This window comes from Taurulus bubalis, assembly GCF_910589615.1.
Source record: "Taurulus bubalis genome assembly, chromosome: 19".
NCBI lineage: Eukaryota > Metazoa > Chordata > Actinopteri > Perciformes > Cottidae > Taurulus > Taurulus bubalis.
In genome coordinates, this window is record NC_136607.1 from 19,225,496 (window position 1) to 19,244,817 (window position 19,322).

The following is a 19,322-nucleotide window of genomic DNA, read 5'->3' on the forward strand; positions in this document are numbered from 1 at the left end:
CTGGCACTTTGACTTTGATTTCACCAACATTGAGGTTCTGCCGACAGATAGCAGCTCTTACATCTTTGATTTATCCCTGCGTGCGCTTCCCTTTGATTTTGGAAAGTGCCTGGGGTGCCCCATCATCATTAATAAATGTCCCCACTGAAATAGTTTGGGCACGGAAAACCTCTGGTACTAATCACTTTGTCAGACTGAGTGCAACTGTTCTAAAGTCCCTGCCCTTAAAACATCATTAAATAGGTTAACCTCCACCTTGCAATACTTATGACATACATTGATATGCATGTCTATTCAACCAGTGACTAATTTAGCTCAGTGGCTGCCTGTTGGGTTTGGATAAATAGTGGAGATGCTCTTTCCTTTGCATGACTTCTGTATAATAATACACTATATTGTATAAAAGCGTTCCACATACTGGTGTGCAGTGCATGCTGAACCAGCTCTGAGAGACTGGCTCAGACATCAGCTCTGTGGACTTGTGAACCCCACTGTACAGCAAATAGATGCTGATTCGTTGAGACACGTCCTCTGTTCTGCTTTCACAGTTAGTGTCCCTGAGGCGTCTGCTGAGGTCCATCAGTTCACTCCATACTGAGGAGCTAAATACGCTCTAAATGTACTTTATCTTTCCCACATCCTTCTGACATGTTTCATGTTATTCTGATATATTTTAATATGTTAATTTGTTATATGCTACATTTATGATATTCATTTGGTCTATATGTTTGGTCTTGGTTTCAAGGTATTTAGACAGTTTCCATCCATGGATGATTAAGTGCATAGTACAACATTTTACTGGTAGTGTAGAATAGTAGTGTTTTATTAGTATGTGTTTTATTCAGTCAATCATTACTTACAATACAATAAGTAAAGCCACAATCTAACATACAAAAAAGAAAGACTGAAAAGGTATAGGTAGAAGCATAATGCTTATATATTCATATCCTAAATTCTTTTCAATTAAATCAGAAAATTAATTCAATATAAAGAAACAAATAATATATATATATATATTTCATCAAAAATAGTTTTAGAAACAATCCTTTTGAAAACCCAAAATGTGTTGACCATTCTTACATTCATGTTGGCGTTGTTCCATAATTTAACTCACATACCGCGGCTCTATCTTTGATGTATCACGTATACTGCATCAGCTCTGCGTGTGTTAAGTGGTATTGAGTAAATGTTAGCGATGCTAATGCGCTAAACTAAGATGGGAAACTCATGGTAAACCTTGGTCTGCTAAACATCCGAAAGTTAGCATTGGTATTGCAAGCATGTTAGCATGCTAGTTAGCTTCTGGCTCAAATAACCACTGTACAGGATCACACAGCCAATAGCGTGGCTTGTTCTTGTTTCACGAGTAGAATTGTAAAGGAGTAACTTCTTTGAGCATGTTAATAGCTAACGTCATTATTCACTTCTAAGCGAGGTATTTGGAGATACGATATTTTTCGTTTATAATGTGCAACAACGAGCCAGGCCCAGAAGAAGAAGCTGCTTAAAAAATCTATGGAGCAATTTTCTTTTCAACATTGCATTGTCTGATTATAGCATTACAAGAAATAACACACTGCCTCTGTAATACAAGATAACATAACTGCACCCTATAAGTAGGTTAGAAAAAACAAACACACAATGCTTTTTTTCACACCAGATTTTAATGTGGTTGTTTTAAATGTTTGTTCCTTAGTAGTGGTTCCTCTTACATCAGTTTCACCATATGGGTAGAGGAGATATTGCACACAAACATTGGAAAGCACTAAGGAATACTTTCAGCTGAAACTAATTGCTAGAAGCTACATATGAGTCGGAGTAGGGGGCAGAGAAGATGCACGATCACAAGACAGATATACCACACAGCTGCAGACAAACATTATTAAAGTTCTCCCACGAGAACGATAGGGAGAAAAAGGCATAGATAAATAGGCAGAGAGAGAAAGAGAGGAAGTATATAGACAGAAGAAATGCCAGTTCAAGAGAAATGTCACTTCAGAGATTGTATAGGTGGGTTGTTGGTCATGGTGTTGATTTGATTTTCCCTGTGGGAAATCTAGTCGTTAGTGGTATCATGAACACCGGACATCATTTCAGAAATATCCTGTGAGCTTGGGGACTTGATAGAATAGCCCAAAGTACCAAAGCCTGTAATCATGGAGTTGTGATTTGTTAAATGCTTCTCCTGTCAAAGTTGATCTGTACTGTCAGTTTGGTTTGTGTCATGTATGTGTTTAAAGTGTCTAGTTTTCGTTTTACATACTTTCAGCTAAAACACACAAGTCATTCACTCTCACCTTCGTGAGTTGCCTCTCTCAAGCTTCTACTGGAAGCTGTTACCTTTCCATCCGTACTAAAGAGGAGAAACTCTTCTGTCGCAAGAAGTTTTCAGCCTTCAACCTGAAACACGTCTGTAGTGCACCCAAAGCCAAGTGTTATGTTAATACAATGCACATTTGTACACCATTTGATTTACTGTAGTATACAATGGCATGGCAAAACTTGCAAAAATCATAAAATGCTCCTTACATTAATTAATTTAGCCTAGCCCTGTTGTTCTTAATGCAAGTTTGAGCAAAACCCCCATAAAAAAAAGAGAACAAATCTTAACATATCATGCATGTCTTCCAACCACTCCATCAGCCACAACGCTATTTATAATTATAGTACAATGCTTTAGAAAAACAAGACATTTTAAGGTTTATGAAAATATCCTGCTTCACCGGCTTTTCAATGGGAAAGGCTAGCTCCCCCATAGCTCAATGAATACATAAAAAAAAACAGGTATAAGAAAAAGATTGGATTTCCTCCTTTTGAAATAACCCGAAATAAAACAGTCAATCTGAAATAAAAGGCGATCCTCTGAAAAGCATTGTGACAAAAGGCAAGGGAGCGCATTCTGAAGCAACCTCCTGTTGTGCAGTGCAAAAGGCTATCTGGACAATCAAGCACAATAAATTATCATTTAACATAATAAATTAGTATTCATACACAAGCAGCAACATAAACCATATTCAAAACATCCGTTATAAATAAAATGAAACCCAGCCCACTTAAAAACATAGTCAGACATATTAATGCTATCAGTGGTGAGTTCATTCTTATCCACCGCTATTTAACTATGTAACCATATAACAGTCCTTTTTGGGATTGCCCACTAGTGTGTAGAGTTGCCTGCCCACTCTTCTCGTTGCACCAGTTCTTATACATTCACTTTGACTCTCTCCCTAAGGCAATAACAGGACACACGTTTTACCCTTTGGTGTGGATAACAGCCGTTATTCAAGAATATATCATATGCAAGGGTGTTTTGTCCCTTTACAGCAGCTAAATTGATTAAACCCTCTCATGTATTCTGATCTGGGAAATCAGAAGAAACTCAATACCTCGTCAACATTATCATTATTTGAACCGTATGAGTTAGGTAAATTGGAGAATAATGACTTTGCTGTATTTTGGGGGATTTTAATTTCCTCCCACACTAAAAGTCTTACTTTACAGGATGTAAAGCTCCTCAAGGCTAATTTGTATTATTGTTAGTCCTCCTTGGAGATATCATCTTTTTCAGGGTTTAGTACACAAGAAGTAGCATTTTAGAATATAAGTGTTTAAGTGTCTGCTTAGGTTTTACGCCGGTTTTTCTTCCTACATCTCTATCTTACAAGCGGGGAACGACTCATCCTGCATGACAACAGTGCTGCTGCTGGCCAGGACCATGATGTTGAGCTCCTGCTGCTTGTCGTGGGTCTCCTGGTACCACTCCCTCATCACGTCAGTGTCATGGGTTGGAATCAGAGTGACCTGACACCGGAGAGGAAGAAGTTTTCTCAGCTCAAGAATTCAGAATAATTCAGAACATTTATTTGTCTTTCTGTCTCTTCTTCCGATATAATGTCTGCATGCAGAGTTCAGTAGTATTACAAGCAGGGATTTAACAGAGAAATGAAAATATGCAAAGTTATGGACGTCAGTTTTTAAAATCATTGGTAGGAAAACATTTGTTGGTTTATTCCAATTCACTTTTTTCATTCACCCCTGCTTATATACTACATTGTAATCTAAATGCAAATGTAATAAACAGAGGACCAAAGAGCAAGCCAAAATAAAATGTGTTTATAACTAACAAATCTATTGAATATTGAATATTCAATATTGTGTATATATATATATACCTTGAAACCCTTCTGGCACAATGAAATTGGGGCGTGGGCATTACCAAATAGGAATAAAACAATCTCAATTTGAGGCTCAGAATTGTATCTTCACTGTCTACAAAACAGCACAGTTTTACAGAATCACATCAATCACATTATTACTTACCTGCATGTTTTTTTCCCACTGGGCTTTTCCTTCAAGCACAGCATCAAGCACATCCCTACTGGGCTCCTGAGCCGTCGGATCATTGCCACTGACCACATAGTAAGAAGAGCGCACCCGCTTAAAGAACTCAGCATCCACATTCTTGGCATTGCAGTGATTGGGGATGTAAACCAAATCCATGTACATAGGTGGGCAGTTGGGCAGAGATGCCCCACCTGATACCTTTCCACTGCCGGTACCTGAAAGGGCAAACAAATAAAGCGCTCTCTTTGAGAAGTTCTCAAAAGATATGAGCTAATTGTGTGAAGTAGTTAAGTAAGTCGTACTCACCTGACGAGGCACTTTTTACACCTCTAGATGCAGAGGTATTGGTTGCATTTTTTGCGTCTTTCCCTTCTCCGACACTCTTCTTTGGAGACAAAGTCTTTGTGTCCTTCACTTTTGATAGAGCACTCTTCCTCGCTGGGGAGGAAGACTTTTTTAAGAGCTTTTTCTTCTTGGGCTTTTCTCCTCCTTCTGTATTAGCATTGTGGAGGTTTTCTTCAGCCTTGAGTGCCTCTGGGTCCACCATGCAGACATCGTGATGGCCTGAAGATGGAGCAGAGTCCTTGAGGGTCACTGGAGGAGGATCGGCTTGCCTGTAGGTCAGCGTTCTGTCAGTAGGCAGAGTCTCGGAGTCGTCTTCAGAGTCAATGTTAGCGTCTGCTGTAATGGAGGGGCACTCCTCTGTCCCTGGTGGGACATCTGAATCTGTCTGGGAGGGGGCAGATTCACTGATGGATGTGGGCGGGGTCTCCTCACACTGCTTGGTGGGAAGCTTACCCCCTGGAGGTGGGGGCCCTCCTGCTGACTTGACCAGAGGCTGCTTCTCTTCAGCCATGGCCTTCTCTTCATTGATAAAGTATTCTAGAGGGTTCGGGTTCATGAAAGACGGGGACAGTTCTGTCTTGGGGTGGAGATACTCACATGAAGTGACTAGACAGAGGTCGACATCTGTCTTAGATGGAGCAGAGGGGCTCTTCTTCGTGGAAAAGTCTGGGTCCCTGGAGCCACATGCAGTATTATAATGACAAGGATCAGAGGAGAGGGGTAGATATGATGGAAAGGGAACTCTGGGGCTCACCGGGGATTGTGTAGAGTCATCACATTTAAAGGGATTAGTCTCCTTTGCCGGAGAAACGGTCTCTTTATTTGAAAAGGCAAAAGACGATGAAGGAGAAGCAGCTTTGGGAGGTGAGGGTGACTTGTCGTATTTCTGTTGCGTGTCAGATTTATTAGTAATGCTCTCCACAGATGGTGAAATTGGGCTGCTTTTTTCTTTAGGCGGGGAGCCTCCTAGCACTGGGGATGACTCATTGGAATGGGGAGAATGGGTTAGAGAGGGTGCCTTTGGGGTGACTGGAGACTTATCTGTCTGGTCAGCCACGGCACGTAGCATCTCTGTCATCTGGCATGGGGTTGTAACAGTGGGAGTAGACTGAGATGCATCTGATGGGGTTGCAGAAGTGGCAAGCACTGAATCACTCTCTTCGAAAAGAAAAGACTTTTCCACTGCTGAACTATGGTCTTCAGATGGGTTTCCATTTGCTCCATCTGAGGGGCTGTAGTCAACCTCAGTCGGGCCATTCTCTGTTGCATGTGAACCGCCTCCCACAGACAGATGCTCTGGAGATTGCTTACTAAAGTCCAGGGCTAAGGAGTGGTCAGGAGACTCCTGGCCAAACTCGATTGACATAGTGGAGTGCTCTGGGGATTTTGTGTCCTGTGTTCTGCTTTTCGTCTTTGGTGAGATGTCTGGGGAGATAGACATGGGCCTCGGGCTATCCTCCTTGGATGGAGATCCCTCGGCTTCCTGGAAGGTGGTTGGTGTTTGAACCACAGATACAGACAAAGAGTCGTCTACCTCTGTTGAGTGAGGAGAGCCTACCTCAGCATGAAGGGATCGAGAGTCAGTGGTGGGTTCTGGCAAGGAGCTGGTGGCCAAAGAGGCGGTGGACGCTGAAGCTAAATGGGAAAATGTATCTTCTGCTACCACCTCCTCCGGAGGGGTCCCTGACTTGTCAGATGTGGTACCCTCTGAAATGGACATTTTACTCTCTTCTTTGAAAGCTGTGAAAGGATTAGTGTCTGATTCTGGCTTTGTCATTGGTGCTGAAGACAAGATTGAATCTCCATCTTTCCTCTGATCTACATTGAAGAGTGACTTTTCCATCTTCGTTGGGGAATCGGGTTCAGTTGAAGGTGAGCCTTTTGGGGAGGACATTATCTTCTCTGCAGGGGATGAACTTTCTTGCTCTGGCTGATGAGGCTCTGGAGTACCTCTATTTGAGGAATCCTCTTTATCACTTGTGACCTCCACGATTATTGGACCCTGGGCGTCATCTTCGGACACAGGTGGCAGAGCTCCTGCTCTTTCATCTACTGGTGACTGATAGTAAGGTGTGTGACCAGAGGACTGAGGCGAGTTAGCTCCCTCCAATGTCTTGTCATCCGGGCTGATGGGGGGATTAGCAGTCTCTCTGGCACCCCCTGCCAGTGTGGTGGACAGTTCTATTGGAGCAACAAACAGTGATGGAGAATCAAACTTGTCCTTGCGGTCCACTGAAGGAGAACGCACAAGAGGTGATGTTGTGGAAGTTGAACCGAGTCTAACAGTGTCTGTGTCATGATCTTCACATGACTCCTGAGCTGTGGCAAACCCTTCAGCCTTCCCTGCAGAGGGAAACTCCTTACAGAATTTATCCTCTTCTAGGGATGAAGGGGGAGATATCGTGGAAGCGGAGTGGTTGTAGTCCTGGCCTTCTGTGGCATCACTATGCGAGTGATCTGTCTCTTGCAAATCCTGAAGCGGAGACAGCTTCTTCCGATCAAACTCTCCAGATGCCGATGTCCCAAACCTGCCCACGTCCTGTGAAGGAGACTCATCATTGCTGTTTTCGTCACTCATAATGTCCCTCGGAGTCAACATCTCGTCCATGGGAGTAGGCACACTGGAGATCTCAATGGTGGACTGAGTGTGGCCAGAAGTGTAATCCTCAGGGAATTCATCTCTGTTCTCATTATCCGAGGCTGTTGAGCTCTCAAAGCCAAGAGGAAACATTTCGTCATGGATAGATGCAGCTGGAGAAACAGGTGAGGACACTTTTGGTGAGGCTGATAGAAACAGATTGTGATTGGCGTTTTCTCCCACAAGCTGACCTTCTACATTTTTATTAGTTACATCAGCGTTGTCTTCAACACTAGCTTCTGGTTTGACGTCATTATTTCTGTCTTGGTGTTCATCTTCACTGGGAATAGGCTTATCTGGTTCCACTCTTTGTGGTTCATACACTTCTTCTATCTCTCCCTTCTCTTCATATTCTCCTCCCTCAGATGTCTCCTCCATGACAGTACCTTCATCTTCAAACTTCTCACTTACATTGCCGTTGAATTTTTCTTTCAGGACTTGTTCTTCTGGAGTCTCTCCAGTGTCTCCTTCAACCTCTGTAGTGGTTATACCCTCATCCACAGACTCTAATGCCTCAGGTGAATCTTTGGTTTGTATGATTTCTTCACTGTGGATCATCACAGCCTTTTCTTCTTTAATTTGTGGCACAGTTGCATCATCCTCCACCAAATCTTCAGCTTTAAGCTCCTCAAAGTCCTTCGTGAGGTCCTCTGGTGTGGACATCAGGGATCTTACTACTTCTGGGTCCTCTGCAAGAGCAGCTGCACTCGCTGCAAGCTTGCCACTGTCCACCTTTGTCTCCTTCTTTGTCACCTTTGGCTTTCCTTTGTCTTTTAACTTTGATGGGATTCCTGCGTCTTTCTTTGCATTGTCTTTTTTCAGGGGCTTTGGTTTTGGTGCTAGACTCTTTTCTTCACCCACAGTCTTCTTCATGTCTTTAAAGGGCCTTTTGACGTCTTTCTTTTGCTCTTTCTTTTCGTCCTTCTTCTCCTTCATCGGTGAATCTCTTCTGATATCCCTTTTTACAACTTTCTTTGCCTCCTCTCTTTTTACCTTTTCATCCTTTTTAATTTCGTGTTTTGGCGTATCATCTTTCTTTGCTACTTCTTTTTTAACCTCCTTTTTCTTTTCCACAGCAATTTTGGCCTCCTTTTTGGGTTTTATGTCAAGCTTCTTTTTTTCTGGAGTTTCATTTTGAGCTGCTGGCTCTGCCTTTGCTTTTGATTCTTTTTCGGGTGCTTTTGCCTTTTCCTTTTTCAGGGGGGCCTTTTCTTTCTTCTCAGTCTTCTGTGTTTTTTCATGAGACGATTCCGCATCTGCCTTTGCCTTTTCTTCCTCCTTTGAATCCTTTCTGATGCTTTTGCTCGGTGATGGCTTTGGGGTAGACTTTAGGCTCTCTCTACTGTCTGTTCTGTGTTTCATCTTTGCTTGCTTAAGTGTCGGTGTTCCCGGCGTATTAGAAGACATCGCTTTCTGAGTGACAACTGGCTGTTTCAGGAAGTCCAAGTGCTTTAGCTTTTCTAAACCTTCAAAGACTTGATGCTGGGTGGTATTTCCAGGAAAGAGAACACGCACAACCTTATCTAAGGGATTTGCAGGGTGCCACACAATGAGTGAAGAGATAGAAGTCAAGTAAGAGACGGGGAACTCAGATTCTTTTCCGTTTGGCAGCAGAATGGAGGCCGTGTCTTTTTCACTTCCTGTCCACTGCTTCATAAAGTGCTGCATCTCCTTGCTGTTCCTTGATGGATTGAGCACATACATCTCAAGCTTCCCAACACCCATTTTCTGAAAAAGTATGAGTGGTTCAATAGCGTTACCAACAGGCCTTTGCAAAGGCTCTAACCTCAAATTTAGCTTGGTGAGGAACTGCTGAGTGAATGCTGCCTCCTCAAGATTCTTCCGCACTCTGTAATTAGGATCGGAGTTATCCAGATTTTCAGGAAGGTTCACAAACACAAGGCCAATATCTGGAGAAATCATGTTCTTAACCCAGTCACTGTTAGCTGTCGACCCCTGTGACTGTTCCTCCTCGAGCTCTGCGACCTTCCTCTGCAGCATGCTGTTGATGCCCGGCAGGTTGTCGTCGCCGATGTGGGTCATGAGGATGGAGTCCACACGGTCCAGGTGCCTCACCAGCTTCCAGAAGCACGACTTCCGGTCCGAGCCACCATTAATGAGCATGTTGAAGCCGTTGACGGCAAAGAGAGCAGAGTCACCGCTACCAGCCGGGAAAATGTAACAGCACGGTTTGGAGAGTTTCAGGAATCCACCCGAGGTTGGTGGTTCTAACATGTCAAAAGGAGATGGGATCTCTACTGATTCAGACAAATACTCGGTGAACTCCGAGAGGCCCTCCATTTCAGGGAGTATGGGAGTGGAGTTTATTTTCATGTAAATAAAGTCCTGCAGGTTGTGTTTGTCCAAGTTGGAGTTTTTCCATTCGCCTTGTTCAGGGCAGGACAGAGTGAGGTTGGCTTTGTTTCCCGGGTGAATGGTGCTGAGCAATTCACCAATCTGTGCATGACAAAAATTAAGTGATTAATCTTTAATATGTCAGAGTCCGTCATACAATGAGTATTGCAATCACATATTCAGTGGAATTGTGTTTATGTACATGTCTGTATGGCGTGTATGTGAAGTTGTAAGGCAAGAATGAGAGCTTTCAGAGAAAGCAACCACCATGCATTTATTGAAAGGGTGTTTATATATAATATATAATTTTCTCATTCGATAAAAAGCCTTTCACTAATGTACAAAATGAATTTGCCAACACGTGTGTATGAACATGCGGTAGACTATCATACTACAGTGTCAATAGATCACATTTTGGTGAAATAAAAATCTTCAGGCCAGCTCACCTCTTGGTCGGTGAATATGTCTATGAAGTTGAAGAAAGAGAAAGATCCAGACTGAAGAATCAGTTCCCCGCTGAGTTCAGAGCATTGCCCTGAGAGAACCAGAAGTTTGTGTCTGGCAGTGTCTGAGATCATCAAGCGAGCCTAGAAAGAGAAGAAAATGACACGACACACCACTGACTTTGGTTGAAATGAAATAAACACAGATAAAAAGAGAAAGTAATATTTTATTTATTTAAAATGAGTACCATACATAAATAAAATGACAGAACATACAAAGCCTTGCAGCAATCAGCTCGATGAGTTGCATTTGAAATATCACCAGTTCCACGTCACTCAAATCCATTAGCTAATTATCCGACTCCGCTAAGCTTCTTTTCCTCCGTCGATCTCTTGCCTCTTCCCCTCATTCTGTTGCTCTTTTATTTTTTTTCTACTTCAACATCAGCTGCTGGCGGCTAGCCAGGTCAACCCTGCTGCGCTGTGAGATATTATTAATGCACAGTTTGACTGCAGACATGGATGGGGGGTGCGAGAGCCAACCCTCCTGACCCTCATGTGTCATTTTTTTGTCATCATAATTTAGTAAAAGCTTTAATGTAATGGCAAAAGATAAAGGCTGCACTTGTTATTCTAGCAGTAAACAAGACATTACTCTTGTCCTTTGAGATCCTAATTGCTTTTTCATTCCAACCAACAGCTTCTAACAGCCGTTCCTATGAAGAGGGTTGATAATAGGCCAACCGTGGTTGACAGTCAAGGTTGAAGAATAATCCTTTCCTCGCTGTAATTGCTTTGTAAATGTGCATTTATTGAATGTATTTGTCAATCATCCCTCGATGGGAGATCAAATGCAAAGTTACAGAATGAGGAAGAGGTTATAGAATAACTTAACAACAATTATAGTTGTTGTTTTTTTACCTCGGTACTGACTGCGTCATCTGAAGGGTTGATGAGCACCACCGTCTCCAGGATATTACTTTTATGGTGAAGGATTCTCTGCCCTGAAAAACAATATGGAAAATAGTTAGAGAAGAAAAAAATGCATGACAAAGGTTTTCAATTTACTATCACATGGAAAGGGTATATATATAATGTTATTTTATGCTGAGACAATTACTCAAATGATAATAATCGGCTCGACTTGGTATACATATACCACACGCCGTTTTCTTGTTACACAGAAAATTAAAAGTGGGTGTGACAAGCTCATAATCAATCATCTTACATGTTGTATGATTGATGATGAAGATGACTTGGTTCCCACCTCTGTCTGTATTTATTTTTTCTTTGGTCCAGCTGACAAAATCATGATTCATCTTAACGCATCTCCGTCTCTGTTTCTTCTCCTTGTTATCTCATTTCTTTTTGAATAAATGAATCGATGGATTCCCCCACAGCCAACTCAGAAAAGAAAAAAAGGAAGTGCTGCCGCTAACATTCTGCGAATACGGAAAACAAGAATATGTTCCCTGTCAGGTTCAGAGGTCAGCGAGGTGTTGCTTGAATATCAGCTTAAAATTCAGAGGAGAGAATGTTGCCTCGTCTCCAGGGACGTGATCCTGCGGCAGCTATCTGGCTGCTGGGCCGATTCTTCCATATATATATATTTCATACAGCAGATTCTCATTATGGAGCCCACAGCCATTAGCTGCCTCCCAGAGGGCTGTCACTCTATATGGAAAAACTCTTTCATTCAACGAATGGAAGATGCTTGAAATAACAAGTCTTTCTCCACTTGCCAACCCTTTAGCAGTTCTGCTGTTGCACTCCATTTGCTGCCTGGAGGGAATACTATTCCTAGTGTGCCTTTTGATTTTTGATTTTTCATAAAAATTCAGTATCATGGCTGATGCTTAAATGACAAAGACAACATCACCTTGTTCTGCTTTCCCTGGGAGAGGAGAGAGGGGTGTTGCTATTCTTTTTGCATCCAGATGCATTGGCACGTCTCTTTTCAAACGAATACCGATTTCATTGTTTTATCAAATGTAAATAATATCAGTAAACTAAAGGTTCATTCACATGAAAGAACGATGCAACACAAATACATCAGTGCATTTCAAGGGTTCTGGCTTCCTCAGTTTTAAGATATTCTTGTTAGTTTACAGTGTAAAGCTGAATTATTGCTTCAACAATAAGATCGTATACGATAGAGATATCAATGTCAAAAAGCAATTTAGTCTATATGTTTTCCCATAAAACAAGATTGTGAGATAAATGACGGTTATGATACTTTTACTTGTTTCCTATTCAAACTGTCAGTCTGATGAATGTTAGATTTGGACCCCACGTTCATGGTTCCCAGTGGATGACTCCTAATGGTAATCCCCTGACTTTTCCCCTCGTAAAACATGATGCATTTTGTTTCACGAGGGGGGGGGGGACTAACTTTAAGATATAATTATGTGGAAAATTGTTTTTGGCAGAGATGCAGGCTATAATTGTAATGATTTCTTTTCAGATCTGATATTTTCTATTTTAGTTTTTGAACATCTGTTTGTGATTTATTTGAAAGTCATAATAACAGAATGTAATCTCTGGATCTTTGATCCTTTGCATGTGTATGTTATTCACAGTTGGAAGCCGGTCTAATCCCACCATCATCACAATCCCAGTTAAACCAGCTTCGCTCAGCTTCATTCTGAAAAGACAGCAGTCTTCTTAAACTGATGACCGGAGAACAAGTGATTTTCCGTGGTGTGTAAAATGAGAGAACAATCAATCACGGATGGCTATCGTTCATCCTGTCATGCTCCCGCACACAAGCCGTCGCCAATGTAATATTAAAAAAGCATGTTTCTTTGTTTGTTACACTGTGGTTTACGCCCTGCTGCCATTTCATGTCGTGAAACAGAAATACATTAGTCTGCTTCCAGCACCAGCACCGCCCGCATCGAGCCGACACATCACCGGTGTCTGACGAGGGCCAACTCGTCAAAAAATGACAGATCGTGCAGCGGGGCTTGCTTGACCCTGACAATTACCTTGATCGATATAAAAATCCTTAATGCTGTGTCTCAGCGGGAGGCGAGGTAATGCGTCGTGCATCACTGAGCATTCCTCCTTCGGGCTGAATACAAAGTGCAAGACTGGTATCGCCTGCCCGCCACAGACAGAGCCAGACAGGGGAACATCAATGTGGATGGCACCTCCCCAAAAATAGATCAGTGGAACAACTAAATTCAGTGTCTCCTTCTCTTTTTTGCATCCCCCCCCAAAAAAATCGACCTCACACATGATTATAAACGCATCTCCTCAGATGGCTGCCCTGCATGTGTCAGCACCTTTCTCCTTCCTGTCGTTTCCTTTTCCACCGCAACAGAATAATTGACCATGTGACTTGAAGACGCCCCCCGAGCACAGCTTTCAATGTCACTTGTTCCCGTGTCTGGATTATAAAGGGAACTAATATGTAATATGTCTGGCTGTGAAACTGATCAATCTATCTGCTGATTTATTGTCAGGGTCAATCAGGTTTAACGGCTTAATAAGAACACAGGATCGTATTTGTGAAGAATTTCAGGAGGATTTTAATTACAAAGTCACAATTCCTAATTACTAATGTCGTAATAGTGGAAAGAGTGGATTTGTGGTTTTCCAGAGAACCTTTTTAGGCTTCAGTGGTGATTTCATTGAAATCTATGCATAACCAGAAGTATTATGAATCCATCAGGGGACACTGGGATCTCCTCCTTGCCATTTTTCTTCCTGCCTCCTCCTCTTCCTCCTCACTGTGGGGTTCAGGCTTCCTGTGCACTAACACGGTGTGATGGATGCCATAACATCCGTCAAGCAGACAGATAATTGCATTCGTCCCCCTCCGCCCTACACCACCTGCTGGTTTGTGTTTTCCTGTAAGAACTGGGCCATAAGCACTACATGTACTACCAGCTAAAATATAAACAGAAACAAACTACGACAACTAGTAGGAAGTGATACCTTCCATAAGGTCAGCTGCATAATCAACTATCTGGAAAATGCACTAAATGTTTGATTGAGCTCGACATTTTGTCCATGCTTGTTTGCTTTAATGGTGAGAGTTGGATAAGAAGATTGATATCATACTCTGATATCTCTCCAGTAAATATACAGCTGCAGCCAGCAGCCTGTAAGCTTACCTTAGCTTAGCATAATGACTGGAAACAGCTAGCCTGGCTACCTATCAGTCACTACTTCTTAATACAACAACTTTGGGACGTTACTGCTCCTGAACCGACAATACTATGGCCCATGTTTGATTGCTTTTGCACAGATTAAACAAACACGGTTTAATGTGCTAATTAATGCAATTTGGAGATGCTGACAAGCATATTTTGTTACCTTTGGTCTTAATGCTAAGCTAAGCAGCTGACGGATGTAAGAGTTCTCATCAAACTCTCAGAGAAGAAAGCAAATAAGTGTACACCCAAATGTCACAGTATTGCTTTCAAGCTGTTTGTTTTCTGCTCTAACAGAAACTCACAAATTTAAATTAAATGTGTACTTCTATGAATGAAAAAAACAAAACAACAACATAAAAATGCAGGGCAACTGTCCTTAATAAACTTGACAGCCCTGCGAATGTTTCTAGGAAGCTCCATGAAGCAGTTCATGTATTAAAAGTTCAAAAGACAATGGAAATCCTCCCCTTGAGAAATAGACTCAAGTTGCAGAATACAAGAGAACAATATTATTCCAGTTTTTCTGCAGAGTTATGTCAAATACTCTTGGTTTAATTAATGCACTAATCCGAACAGCCGTTCTGTCTCTGAGTCACGTCTCTCTTCACCCATTTGCTTTGTCCTTCCCACCTCATCCCACAGCCCTCCTTTGCTTCTCTCTCATCTTCTTTCTCTTCACAGCCATCCCCTCCCTTCTTTATTTTCATGCACAGATACATACCACTGGGGACTCGCTGCTAATTACTCCCAAATCAACTGCACATCTAGAACTGCGTTGCAAGGCAACAGCACACATGAAGGAGGAAGGATGGAGGATGGGAAAATGGTAAAAAAAAGGTTGGATGAAAGGGATTCAGAGTCTTTTTCAATACATGTCCATGTTTCACCTCCCTCTCAAGTTATTGTATTTCACCTCCGTGAGCCCAATTCTGAGATTTGATATTACTGCATTAAAATAAATCACCTGATTCAGGCTGCAGCAGCAGTTGTTGTCTGGTTCAATCTACTGTGAAGTATGAAACCCTGGTCATATTCAATATGGAGCCAAGCCAAGCAGAGGCTTGAACTGCTGCTGAGCGTCAAGGCCAAGCCGCCCACTGACGGACACGTCCGGCCCGCTGGAGCTCCTCCATCTCTCGCTCACCTTGCAAGTAATATCAGCTGAGAGGACATATCCACGAGGAGCCGGTCATAAAACCCTCTATAGTGCACGGAAGCTAAAGCTGACTGAGGTATTATCAGCATTTTTTAACATTATAGTTTTGTAGCGAGCAACAAACTGCATCGCTGGATTTTTATGTGAAGTGTAGTATTTATAGTATACTTAAAACCATTTCCTCCAATTACAATGTCATGCATCAGTGATAATAATCATATAGTGTATAAGTGTATATTTTACATAAAGTGTATGTTTACTTTCAAGTTTATTTGGCTATTAATACTTTCATACTTTTCCTTAAATACATTTTTTAATCCTTTACTTAAATAAATGATCGGCTTCTGGAAAAGTGTGTCTCAGGTTTTGTTTATGAAATGGAAGCTATTTGAAGCTATAAGGTTGGTAATCTTGAGGCACAGGCAAGTACGCTAGATTAAAAAAAAGATCGTACCAAAGAAATAAACAGCAAAGTGTTGTTGACTCTTTTCAGATGAGCGTAGCTAGCAGCACTAGCTGCATGTCGCTAAATCTAAAGAGAACGTTGCAAAGTGGGCAACATTGACAGCCCGCCCCTCCATTAGTGTAAAGCTGCGTTCACACCAAACGTGCTGCGAATGTTACTCGCGCCTGAAAGGGGGCGTGGCTTATCTCCGTAAAAACAGTCACCGTTTCCGCCATCCACCATGGAAATAACCACTAGTTCTGCTTTATACTTGTTGTGTAAATTCCACATGCGTCGGAACATCAAACTCCATGGTGTCTGGGTTCATAATATCATCCGTAATCTACTCGCGCGTCAAATTCGCAACGCGTTTGGTGTGAACGCAGCTTTACACCCTGTGTTTCCTGATTGTTTATTCCCGTCACCTGTTCTCGTTCCAGGCTCCTCCCTCCCCATGTGAAGCCCCGCCCTCATTGTTTCCACCTGGGCCTCTTGCCTGCCTTCCCCTGTGTATTTAGTCTGTGCTTTTCCCTCCTCAGGTGTGAGATTGTCTCCTTTATGAACCTCTGTGTTTGCATCGCCTTCAAGCTTTAGTTTTCAGGACCAGTTTCTCCCTTGTTTTGTGACTTTGACGAGTTAGAACGTTTAGCTTTCACCCCATCTGGACTCCTGTCTGTTCCTCTGACTTGACAATTAGGGTCACATTAAATAATTGGACGGGCAACAGAAATGGGATGTTTTTCTTATTTTTTTATCAGAACATTTGATTTATTGACTCTTGTTGGGGTGTAAAATGATTTGAAGAGAATTGACAACGCTTTAACTTATCAGTGAAACCGGTTATTTCATTTCCAGTTTACCTCGGACATCGGCAGAGAAACGAGCCGAGTGTCTGGAGACAAACAGCTTGAGTTCCTGGTCCAGGTTGCAGTCCATGAGGTTGGTGTCCCATGAGCGAATCCCTGCGAGATAAACAGAAAAGGAACGCAAATATAAACCAACAAGAAAAGATGAAGGAGAAGAAAGATCGGCAGCGAAGAAAAGCGTATGTTATCTCCGCTGTATGAAAATGAATCAATGCTCTAAGCAGACGACACACTGAGGAACTTGGCAACAGGTCCAGCAAATGTGCAAAGTCTCACCCACGCCCACATCTATCTATCTCACTGATCCTTTGCTTCCAGTTTATTCGAAAATCTTAGAGTGAACACATGCATAGACGTGTTACTGGTTTGGCATGAGAAAACAAATCTATGATAGGAAATATCCATGGCCCTGTGTTGCACCATGAAGCATATAATCTCCTCTCAGCTGAGTCATGGTGGTATCATCCTCTCCTCATCTTCATCATGCAGAGTAAAGGCCCGATTAAGGCCTCTGTCGTTACATGATGACATGCATGGGAAACGGAGACAAAAGGACTGTTTGGAGTGTTTCTATCTGAGCTTTACTGCACATGAAAGGTGAATACTCACAGTATTATGTGTTGAAAGGGTATTACATAAGAGAAACCTGGAGGATAAAGGGTGTGGCAATAACATGAGAACATGAATCGATTAGCACGAGCAACAGGGATGAAGATGATAAAATGTCGTTTTACAATAATAATAAAATAAAACGACTCCACACACTCGATCTTTAGAGTCACACGATTGTGTGATACAACCAAAACTAGTGAAAGAACCTTTTGTTATGATTTTTACAAGGGTAATAGTAAACTTTTGGTCTCACGATCTGACACAGCCAGGGCACACATAACAATACATGAAATTAACATAATACATTGCAGTGAATCCCACAGGTTAAACTCTAGTTCAGTGATCCTAAAAGCAGGTGAGACCCAGAAGGAAACGCGTCTTTCTTTTCTCCTAACTGCGCCATATTCTCCTCCTCTTCCTCCTCCTCCTCCTTCTCTCTCACAAACATTGCCCTCAGTCCATAAAGGCAGACAACTACAGCAGCTGTGTCTTTTCTAAAACGCCCTGCTCATTTTGAAAATCGTTCCTTGTGACTTTCCGTAGGGACCGCAGTGCGGACCGAGCCACGCCCACCAGCCGGTGCGGGATGAGAGAGCTGGATGCGGGATGATGATGATGATGATGATGATGATGATGATGATGATGATGATGATGATGGAGAGATGAATCTAATACTATCCTATAACTATGTTATAGCCAAGCAGTCATTTCCGTGTGTGTTGTGAGGCGGAAATGACTGCTTGGCTATAACATAGTTAAATAGAATTAATTAAAGCTGCTTTATTTAACCCGGTTGTCTCCTGTCTGACTGAATGGTGACGCGTGGGACCCTCCGTGGGACCCTCTCCTGAAACAAAAGCCTGACGCACCTGAACCCAAGGTGCTGCGGGAGGGGAAACCCCGCAGCCGCGCCGGAGCCAAAGACACGCGATACACTGCATTGTTGACGCATAGTGCGGATTTAATGCTGAATCACTGCAGGTATAGCTGCGTTAGAGCAGCGGGCCCACGTGTGTTGGATGACAACAATTGGGCCTACCGACATTAATATGATAATCATACTGAACTCACACACAGTGGGTGGTAAGGGAAGGTATACGTGTGGGTGGAAAGATGTGTTTGTGGTGATGCTACTGGGAGGGGCTGTTCCATATCTCCCTTGTTACAAACAACATCACCTCTGCCTCAAATAATGACGCAATAAATAAGGTTTAAATATTATTAACGCCCCATCAATATGCGTAATATCGCGCGTAACGTTCCAGTTGCAAACAGGTGCATCCACAGCCACGAGAGGAACTTCTACACGCAAACATACGCTGTTCAAGTAGTTATGAAGACGTTACGTTGGTGGCCTGCACCCGTTATCAAAAGCTCCATCTTACCTTTCTCTATGTCCGCAATGGCACACTTCAGGTGGTCCTCCGTGATGATCTCCCCGATCACCACCAGCAGGTAGAACTTGCTGTCGTTGAAGTGCTGCGAGGGGCTGGAGGATGTGGGAGACGTCCCCGCGTGGCTCTGCACGGATAACGTCTCCATTTCTGCGGATCCTACCAGGGTGGCCATCCTGTCGTCTGTCTGTGTTCCCTGTAGCTCCCCGGATACGCGCGCGCAGCCTCCTCCCTGTATTCGCTGCTGGGGTCCAGACACGCGAGTGGAGCCCGGAGAGGAGTGGCCCTAGGTTTTTATACCAGCAGACAGTGTGTCATGTTCGGTAACCGGGGAGAGAAGAGGGCGCTGGGTTTTGTTTTTTTCCGCACACTCACTCCACAGCTGATGTCATCCGCAACGAATCAAACGCCTCCGGAAGTCACTGAGATGCTGCTTTGTGCTGGAGCCTTCATCATTGCTCAGATAGATACACGTCTGATGGGGCGTGGAGTACTTTTTAACCACTGCCCATTCAAAATATAAATATACACGTGTTAAAAAATACCTTTAACCTGCAGAGC

The 19,322-nt window shown here is 42.8% G+C and overlaps 1 protein-coding gene across 1 annotated transcript; it reads right to left on the bottom strand.

The window, feature by feature from the left end:
* Positions 1-3,645: 3,645 nt before the first annotated feature.
* map1b (microtubule-associated protein 1B) lies at positions 3,646-18,936 on the bottom strand (the record flags this gene model as incomplete). Its single annotated transcript, XM_079235154.1, has 7 exons — positions 3,646-3,801; positions 4,321-4,559; positions 4,651-9,784; positions 10,129-10,269; positions 11,047-11,129; positions 16,750-16,851; positions 18,753-18,936. The coding sequence occupies 7 exons, from the start codon at positions 18,934-18,936 to the stop codon at positions 3,646-3,648; spliced, it is 6,039 nt and encodes a 2,012-aa protein (XP_079091280.1).
* Positions 18,937-19,322: the final 386 nt, after the last annotated feature.